The sequence below is a fragment of the Camelus ferus genome, unplaced genomic scaffold (assembly GCF_009834535.1).
Source record: "Camelus ferus isolate YT-003-E unplaced genomic scaffold, BCGSAC_Cfer_1.0 contig3486, whole genome shotgun sequence".
Taxonomy (NCBI): Eukaryota; Metazoa; Chordata; class Mammalia; order Artiodactyla; family Camelidae; genus Camelus; species Camelus ferus.
The window spans coordinates 1-9885 of record NW_022588806.1 but is presented as its reverse complement, the minus strand read 5'-3'; the positions used below and the strand labels follow the sequence as shown (position 1 = coordinate 9885).

General features: G+C 55.4%; 1 protein-coding gene across 1 annotated transcript; it reads right to left on the bottom strand.

Annotated features, from left to right (window-relative positions):
* Positions 1 to 80: 80 nt before the first annotated feature.
* LOC116662562 (C-type mannose receptor 2-like) lies at positions 81 to 9257 on the bottom strand (the record flags this gene model as incomplete). The annotated part of the gene is given in 15 exon segments (XM_032476303.1): positions 81 to 505; positions 686 to 849; positions 970 to 1084; positions 3202 to 3338; positions 3629 to 3729; positions 4435 to 4502; positions 4589 to 4749; positions 5012 to 5047; positions 5157 to 5292; positions 5561 to 5664; positions 6754 to 6829; positions 6831 to 6896; positions 7637 to 7854; positions 8446 to 8594; positions 9061 to 9257. Coding segments are annotated over 15 exon segments (1908 nt in total), but the record flags the coding sequence as incomplete, so codon positions are not given.
* Between the last annotated feature and the right edge of the window lie 628 nt (positions 9258 to 9885).

The window sequence follows — 9885 nt, the reverse complement described above, 5'->3', positions numbered from 1 at the left end:
TGGCACAGGTAAGTGTTAGCCACTGTTACTATTAAACAATACATTCTTGCCAAATAAATGGATGAGCAATCTAGAGCTTGACCAGGAACCCAGGGCAGAGAGACCCATGCATGGAGCTGTAGGAGCCTCAGACACAGAACCTCAGGGCCCCTGACACCACGCTAGTGTCTAGTGCTCCCTGGTCAGCCCTCCCAACCCCAAACCTTCCTCCTGAGACCCCTCAGTGCTCACTGCCTTTCCCTCTGATTGATGCCGTGTCTTTCTGTACATCTGCTTCCCAGGCAGACACTAGACTCTGGGGGTCCCTGAGGTCAGGGACCATGTTTCACCCCTGCTGGCACGGCCCACAGCATCTAGCCTGGGGCTGGGGTTTCCAGGTGCCCTGGTGAGACGTACCCGTGCCCCTCTGGCAGATGAAGCCATGCGTCTCCTCTGTGCAGCTCCGATCGTCCCAGCGGCCAGTGAAGTGAGCTGAGGGGCTGTGCAGGACCACCGCACAGCTGGTCTGAGGGGAAGGAGCTGCTCAGGGGAGCCCCAGCAGCTGCCCTGCCTTGTGCCACTGCCCCCAGAAGGCTGCACTATGAGCAAAGCAGCTGAAAGAGGGGGTCCCTGGGAGAGAAGGCAAGGGCTGCAGGCCAGGGCAGGGGTGAGGGGCAGAGGAAAGAGTGGGGAGGGGCTTCCTCACCGGTATGTTGCCGCTGGGAGCTGGGCTGGGACCGGAGGGCTCCCCAGGGGCCCAGTTGGCGTACAGCAGAGGCTCCTGCTCCACCCACTGGAAGTCCCTCTGCGAGGCATGGAGGCCAATCCAAAGGTCAAAGGTGACATTGGGCAGGCTGGCTGTGATGAATGCTATAGTCCCCCAGAAGAGAGAGTTATGAGTGACAGGGCAGCTCCCTGCTTGCTCTGCTCTAGCCATTTTGGGGAGACTGTGTCAGAGGAGACCAGGGCCTCCCCAAGGGCCGATCCTACCTTGCTCTAAGGGGTTCGCAATGGTGACCAGTTGGGCCTCTTGCTGTTCACAGGAGAACTGTGCCTCTGACCACTTCACCCGGTCCTGGGGGTCCTGGCCCTGGATTCGGAAACACTGTAGGGCGGAGGGGGAGGCGTGACGTCCATCTCCACTGCCCTGGCCCACAAACCCAGAAACTCTGCTGCACACCCCACAGCCGCAGGCCCGGGGGAGGCTTTGGGGGCCGTGAGCGAAAAAATCAGAACCAGGACACCTGGGTCTCCTTGACCAAGGCACCAGCACCCTCTCGACCTGGCACAGCAGATTCAAGAACTTGCCCACGCTCTGGGAAATTTTTAAGTGGGAAGATTTCTTTGGGCCACCAGATACGCTACTATCCACGACAATAGCGCCTGGGCCACGCCTGGGGACAAGGTCTGTCTTGCTCTCAGCCAAACACCTTTCCAAGTGTCTGAAATCTGTCATTTTGCCCTGTGAACTTAATATTCATCTCTAGGATATCTTAATCCTTATTTTGGAATGACCGTTGTTAGGCAGCAGCTACTAACTCTGTAATTTTATGTTTCTCTTTCTCCACCTTTATTACTTCCACAAGGTTAAAGGAACCCTGTGTGGGGCATCTGTTATCAGGTGAAGTCTCTATATTTGGAGATGAAAGATTTCCAGTAACTTTCTGCTCAGAGGTGGTGAGATGGGGGAGGAAGAATGTGAGGGAACTTTGGAGTCACAAAGAAGGGCAGGAAAGGGGCGAGTCACATCTGGACTTGACTTTTCTGGCCTCAACTTTTCTATAAAATGGGAATAAAAATACCTGTCTCTTGGGATCATTTTCAGGATTAAAGAGAGTGCAGGACACAGAGTAGGTGCTTAAAAAGAGAAGGCTCTGACTAGTCATGATTACATCTAACACCAACTTCCGGATGCAACTGTCAGATGTGCGGTAGAAGGCTGTAAACTGAGACATAATGCAAAAGTTTTCTGGAGGTTTGTCACAAGGCCTGTGCATTTGACTTCACAGAAGTAATTCAGAGCCACTCTGAAGCCTCCTTTAAATAACTAGTAAAATCAGTCATAAAATTAGAAGCAGCAGGCCATCAGTGCCAGCGAGAAGAAGCAGCGAAAGCGAGGAAGTATTCAGTTCAGTCCAGTGAACCCCTGGGGCCTCCCTACCACATGCAGGTGTAGTAAGCAGAAGCCAGGTGCCAGTGGCCCTGCTCTCCAGGAACTTAAAGCTCATGGGAGAGGCAGACCTGTACACACTGCAGGGGAGGACACGAAACTAGTAAAACAAGGTGTCTGGGGCCGGGCAGTGAAGGGGCAAACAGCCTTGCATAGTTGAAAAGCTTTTGTTAGACAGGAGAGTAACTGGTATCATTACAATGACGCTAACGCATTAAGAAAGGGACCAATTACACATATAAGATCTAATTTTGCTTTATATTAGGTGGGAGAAGCCATGAGAATAAGTTTTTGGAAAAATTTAATGATCTGAAAAAATGCTCAAAATATAATACTGAGAAAGAAAACCTGGCTGTAAAATTGTGTTATTTAGTATGATCTCAATTATGTGGAAAAAGTCGGGAAGTGGAGTAACAAATATGGACAATGGTTATCTCTGGAGAGTATGAGTGAGTTTTCTTTTCTTCTTTTTTTCCAAAATGTTAATACTACACATGTCTCACTCTGTTTGTTTGTTTTTTTTAAGGCAGAAAGGTATAGTATTCATTTGAATATTCTGAAGACAGCGAGAGCTTCACAGCACCAAGGGCTGGCTGCACGCCAACAAATGACAAAGATTTATGGATTATGTCATCTGGTGTTAACTAAACCAGTCCTCGCACTTGGGCTAAGTGGTCTTACAACGAATGTCCTGCAAAGAACAGAAGGATCCAAATTCATACTAACAATGCTAGGGCAAACCAGAAGGAAACAGTGCCCTTCTCTTCCTGGGATGAGCCCTTGTGGGTAAAAACAATGAAGGTCTAAGCAGGTCTGATAAATCAGCCCGTGAGTCAGAAAATAACCACTTTTGGAAAGAAACTCACACCACAGAGGGAACATTTTGAAAACATGTTTAGAGGCATATTCATTCTGATTAATTTTATTGCCCCAAACTTTCCTAGCTGCACTTCGGTTAAGAATTTTCTAAACGTTGTTTTAAAAAATCTTCTTTTTTTAAAGACTTTTTTTAAAACCCTCTCAATCTCGGGTGCCCCCTCCCCAGCGCCTACCTTGTTGAGGAACTGGCTCCAGCCGGAAGGACAGCCCCCTGTGGGCGACGGGTCTGGCGGCTGCTGCTCTCGGGTGCTGTTGCTGCGCTTGCAGATGTAGGGCAAGGCCGTCAAGCACCTCTGGTCCCCCCAGTCCTCTGCAGAAAGGGAAGAGCAGTCACCCCGACTGCAGAGCTCCCACCCTGGCTTCATGTGCTGAGAGGAGGCAGGACTGGGGCTCAGGACTCTGTGTCCAGCTCTGAACTCATGTCCTGTGGCTGCAGGACCACAGGGACAGGCCCTCCCTTCCCTGGGTCTAGCCCTCCTTGGGTCATGGGAACAGAGAGAGTGAAGAGAAACGGATGGCCCCTGCCCAGGCTCATGTTGCTGCCCTCAGCATCAACCCTCTCCTCGGCATGTGCACCCTCCCCACCCCCCTCGGCCTCACCTCGGCTGGCCATCATGTACACGCACTTCTTGTCCTTGCCTATGGGCCGAGGCTTGCCGGGTGCCCAGGAGATGAAGTTTATAACGGAACCATCTGTCCACCTGCAATGGCACAGACCAGGGGTGACTCCAGCCCTGGCACTGGGCTCGACCTCCCCTGCAAGCAGTAATGAGGGGCGGGGACAAGGGCCCAAATCCTGGGGCTCAGTGGCCACAGGCTGAGGAATGGGGCTACTGAGCTCAGTGCAGCTGGGACCCAAGGACCTAGTGCCTCCAGGTAAGGCCAGCCCTCCTGGGCATTCACTTCTCTAACTAGAAAGGAAGTCTGAGAATCCCAGAGCAGGGGTCCAAGCACAACACTGTGCTTGGACACCCACATGCTCCTGGTGCTTCCATGCCTCCTGCTGGTAGATGGACCCCAAATACAAAGAGGCCCCCCTGTACCATCAAATGTTCTTGCCCACATCTTGAGGGAGCTATTCATGAGTGACCCCAGCATAATAGGAGCTGCGGTTATTTAGTGTCCAAAACTGCTCTGGATGCTGTGCTAAGGACCCACATACCTTATTTCTAATACTCACAACCGTCCTACCAGGCAGGTCTCATTGTTTCATTATCATATGAGAAAATCGAGGCCCATAAAGGTTGTCACTTGCTCAAGACCACACAGCTTGCAAGAGGCAGAGCTGGATTCAAATCCAAATGTCTGTCTCTGTGTGGGGCCGCCTCCCTACCTCCAGCCTGGGCTGAGGCTAGCCATCTACGCATGCGCCCCTCTCACGCCCGCTGCCCCTTCAGGGCTCCCACCTGAAGCGCCCGTCATTCTCTGAAGTGTGCAGGCCGATCCACCAGTGCTGCTCCTGGCCCCGAGAGAACTAGGGAAGCCGGGTGGGCAGGTGAGGGTGGGCAGGGCCTTTCCCTCTCTCCCAGGCCTGCCCTCCTGGCTCACTCACGTGCCCACCTTCTGCAGATTGTGCCCTAGGAAGTCCAGCTCGGCCTGGCTATGCACGGAGGTCAGCTCCGCCTGGAACCATGTGCAGATGCGCTGCGCCTGCGCCCACGTGGAGTGGTGCTCGAAGAACTTGTACTCGGCCTCCTGGAAACGCAGCCATTCCCTCCGGCCTGTGGGGACAGAGCGGCAGTAGGAATGGCCGCCAGGCTGGGGCTGCCTGCCGGCCCCGCCATGTCCGATGGAGGACAAGGGGGGTCCAGGGCAGGCGAGGCTTGCGAGCCCATCGGACCTCCGCCAATAGGGCTGCAGATGCCCCATCCCCCTTTCCTCTGCTGGAACCCCTAGCTCCCTTCGTTCTGACCCTACCAGGCCCTGCTTGGGAGATGACGCCCCTTTCCTTCTAGCCCATGGGGGATGGGCAGGGAACCTCACCTTGCGGACTGTCGTCGGGCTCCCGCACATCTGCGCCTACGGGGACAACAGGGACAGAGACGCTGCAGGAAAGGGGACCCTCTCCTGGATCCCCGGCCCCGCTGCCCTTCACCCCATCCCCTGTCCTCCAGCCACCCCACCCAACCTCGAGGGATCTTGCAGATCCAGTCCAGCTGCGTCTCGCACTGCAAGGCCACCCACTGCAGGGAGGCCAGGTCGAGCACTGCGCAGCCCCTGATGTCGTCGTCGTGCCGGCTCCGGTCGAAATTGTGATAAGAGAACTGATGAGGTCGGAGGGGAGAGGGATCTCAGGTACCAGGCGCAGGCTGCCCCCTACCCCCATAACAGGCCGACAAGAGGCCTGATATAAGGCTGGGAACCCCCAACCTGGTCTGGACACCAGCCCCCCTTTCCTCTTTACATGCCAGCTCTGGCCAGAGGCCCTGCCTCTACAAAACCTCGCTCACCTCGGAAAGACCACGCCCATGCCACAGACCTCCGCCCACTCAGGCCCCGCCCACCTGTTCCGCCTCCTACAGGCCCCCTCACCCCGAGGCCGTCGCTCCAGCGCCAACTCTTCCCAGCTCCGGGGTCTCGACGGTTCAGGCCGATCCAGAACCAGTGCTGCTCGTGGATCTCGGGCTCTGATTCACTTAAGCACAACCAGGGGTGGAGACAGAAGACATGAGGGATGAAAGGAGTAGAGGCTACTTGCAGCTGTGATGCAGGCAGTCCCAGGGCCTGGTGCCTCTCCATCTTGGCTTGACGCTCACTGGGCAAAACACTGTTGGGGCCCCCTTAACAAGTTCTCTCCCCAGAGAGAACTGGGCTAGCTGGACCAGGCGCCTGGCTCACTGGGGGTGATGGCCTGGCTCCCTTCCTTTGTTTCCCTTTGGGTGGGTTTGCTTTGCCATCAAGACTACAGGCTTTCACATTAGGAAGTCAATGGGAATCGTGCAGAGACCTGGGGCCCTGGAATCAGATGCACCTGGATTCCAGTACTGGGTCACCCACAGATCAATTCTGTGACCTTGGGCAAATAAGCCAACCTCTCTATCAGCCCACAAGAGATAAGGTCTACTTTGTAGGGTTCGTGAGAGTGCTAAGGAGGGTGCTGAACGTGGATTGACTGTTAGCACAGTATCTGGTACGTGGTGAGGAGCGATCAATATGAGCTATTATAATTACTAGTCAAATAAGTAATCATGATGTTTGCTAGGAGGCGATACCGCTGGAAGCCTGGATCCCTTTGGACTTCTCCCAGTGCCAAGGGAATTACAGAGCTGCGTGTCACAAGATGCCTTAGGAGCCCACAGGGACAGAGATGGGGTTCTGGAGGGACCTCGTGGGCAAATGCTCACTTTTGCAGCCTTCTCTTCCTGTCTCTCAGGAAAAAGCTGTTCATTGAGAAGTGTGGGCTATTATAGGATGGTGATGGGGCATTCAACTTGGATCAGCTTACAGGAGATTTTGCCATGGAGGAAGGATGGTGAGGGTGGTTATTTGTGTAAATCTGTGAGTCTGAGGTGGGTGTTGCTGGCTTTGGTGAGCAACACAGGGTCTCCGACTCCACAGAGGGAGGACAGGATGGTCCTGGCACTAGCAGCAGATACACAGGTCTTTCAAGCCCTGAGACAGGCTTCCCTGGGTCACCTTCACCTGGCCCTGCCCCTGTCCAGCAAACGAAGAGGCACGACACTCGTGCATGCAGGCCCCCCACCCCCACCCCACAGTCTCAGTACCGAAGATCTTATTGCGCATATTGGCCACAAAATGCTCCTCCTCATAGCTTGCCAGGCTCAGCAGCTGGGCCCCCAAACTCCTGGCAGGCCCCCTGGGCCTGGACCCAGTCCTTCTTGTCCTGCAGCCGCTCCCAGCTGAACACCTGCAGGAGCAAAGTCCAGTGGTCCAAGCTGGTCCCCCGGCCCATCTCCCCATAGGACACCTGCCCTCCCATGACTGAATGGGAAGCGAGGCTGGGCCTCACTGGACAGTGGGTCCAAGCTCACTAAGACAGTCCTGCTCACCAGAGAATGAGTCCCAGGGGACAGGAGCTGATAGTCATCTTCCAGAGAACACTCCCTGCCTGGTTCCCCGACCAGCAGGCCGATCTGGGCTCTTGTCCCAACGGAGCCACAATTTGCCATAGGCAAGTCCTTTCCCCTCCCCAGACTTCAGCTTTGTTGTATAATACAGGACTGTGGACTATATCAGTGGCTCCCAAACCCAGCAGGGTTTGAAAAACACAGATTACCAGGCCCCATCACAGCCCACTGAATCCCAATCTCCATAGTGGCAACCGGGAAGATTTTTTAAAATCAGACTCCCCAGGCAATTCTGAAGAGCAGTCAGCCTGGCCCCAACACTGAGAACTGAAACCAATGGTCTCTATGGGATTTTTCCAATTCCTCAAAGGTTTACTGAGCACCTACTACGCTCCAGGCCTCAGATTCCACTGACAAGAGCTCATCAGAAAGTCCCTGTCTGCAGTCCTTTTGGGGAAAAGTTTCTCTGGTGCCCAGCTGCCTGGATCATGGTTGGGGCCACCCACCAGCCAGGGATGCGGTCTCTTTGCTCTTCTTTTTCCTTCCTACTCCCCCACCCCCAGGCCTACAGGCTGCCTACCTTATAGCAGTGCCGGAGTTTGGGGTCTGAGCCCCAGCCCTGGGGACAAGCGCCGGTGAGGCTGGGTGTGGGGTCCGGCCCAGGCAGCTCGGGTGTCACTGGCGTGCCCAGGCTCTGCCGGCATATGTAGCGAGCCCGGAACGAGGTGCAGTTCTTCACCTCCCACAGTCCCATGGCGCTGCCCGTGGCCAGGGCCACGCAGCCCCCACGGCTGTACCCTGAAGGAGGGAGGAGGGAGACCCGCACACTGAGAGGGACTCACAGTCCAGCCCTCCCACATCCCGCAGGGCACCACCATGGCCCTCAAACTGGGGGCCAGCTTGGCCATCTCTGCAGGGACACGCTCTGTGGAATCAGGGCCCCAGGGGAAGGAAGAGAATGGAGGCAGAGTCCTAGCTCTATGTTTACTCCGTGAGACCTCAGGCAAGTTGCTTAACCTCTCTGAGCCTCTTCCATCATCTACCTCATCTGGTTATTGAAAGGGTTAAAAAAGACAATGAATGCGAAATGGTACTAATCCTAACGGCAAGCACTTGTGCAATTCTAAGAGCTTGACCCACATTAAGCCACTTAAGCCTCAGGCCCACCCTGTGAGGAAAGTATCATTACTCCACTGGACAGATGAGGAAACTGAGGCTCAAAGATACGAAGCTAATAAAGTGCAGTCAGGACCTGAGCCTGGCGGTCTGGCTCCAGAGCCTGTCCTCCTGACCACGTCACCACACTGCACGAACGGTCTCGGTCCTGGCAGGGCTGGACCACCGTGGCCTCCCAGCTTCACCAAGGAAAGTCAAAGAGGAGGGGCTCACCGGGCTGGTCCCGGTTCCAGTGGGTGTACATGACCTCGTCCCCGCTGAGCCAGCGGAAGGAGCCGGTGCTGTTGAGGTCCTGCAGGGCCGTCCAGAAGTACTCGCCATCCCAGCTGTAGATGAGGCTGCTGACAAAGGCCTGCTCAAACTGCAGGAGGGAGGCTGGTCGAGGCAGGGAGCTTGCCCCCCGCCATTCCCTGGGCCACGGGCCAGATGCCTTGCTCCAGGAGCTTGGGTGCTGTGCCTGATCAGAAACTTGGTCTGGGAAGTGGAGGACCCCCTGCAGCTGACACACAGTAACCCAGCTCCCCTTCTACTGTCTGCACCTCCATGCCTTGCTGAGAAGAAAGAGAGAAAATCAGACACAGCCTAGACCTCTTTTGGGCATCCAGCTCACTCCAATGCCTATTCCTGCCCCTGCCCAGGACCTGCCCCATGCTGGGGCCACTTAATAAACGCGAGTCATTCTGGTGACACTATTAGAAAAAGGCCCTGGAGCCAGCTGAAGCTCCAAGGACTCAGGTCCCTCTGCACTTGATGGCAGGATGCTGCCCACGCTAGTGGAGGGACCACACTAGGCCAGGACCTGGGGGAGGGCTGGTCCCCCTCCTGTACCTGTTGGTGATGGTGACCAGCTGAGAGCCATGGTCGGTGCACAGGCGCCGGGCCTCACTGTAGGTCACTTGGTCCTCTCCCAGCCAGTAGCAGGATGGGCTGTGCCACGTCCAACCCTGGCTCAAGACAGTGGGCGGAAAAGGGGCATGTGTGGGGAGGACTGTCCTCTCACCCGTGAATCCTGGGGTAGGGCAATGCTATCAATGGCACCAATGAATTTTCTGCAGATTGGGCATGGGACAGAGGGGACTGGTCTGACACCAGAGCCAGCTCTTTCCATGCTGTGTTCTGCACCTTCTCACTCCACCCCCCTCCCCTCCTTACCAAGGCCCACAACAGCCAGACCTGCGTGGAAGCCTGGCCCAAAGAGGCAGCCAGTCACCCGGGCCCCAGCGTGGCCAAGAAGATGAGTGGCCCATGGGCTCCTCTCTTGGGCATTTGAACCAAGAGATGCAGTGGGAAAACTGCCAGTTGGCTGGGAAACCAGAGCCAAAAAACAGGGAGAGCTGCCAGGATGTGGAGGAGGCTGGTAATCCTCAGGGGCCTGGAAAAGCTGGAGCGTGCGCCAGGCCCAGCGAGGGGCAGCAAAGCTGTGAAGGAGACCACCCCTCCTGAGCTCCTAAGCCGCTGGCTCTCCACCGCCCACCCCCACGAGGCCAAGGAGGCCACATACATGCATACACATATAAACATATATGCATACACACCTATGCATGCACACACACATACACATACGTGTGTATGTGTGAGGGAGCATGTGGGGGATGTGCATGTATGTGGGGGTATATATGCATGCATTTGTGTGTACATGTATATGTGTGTATA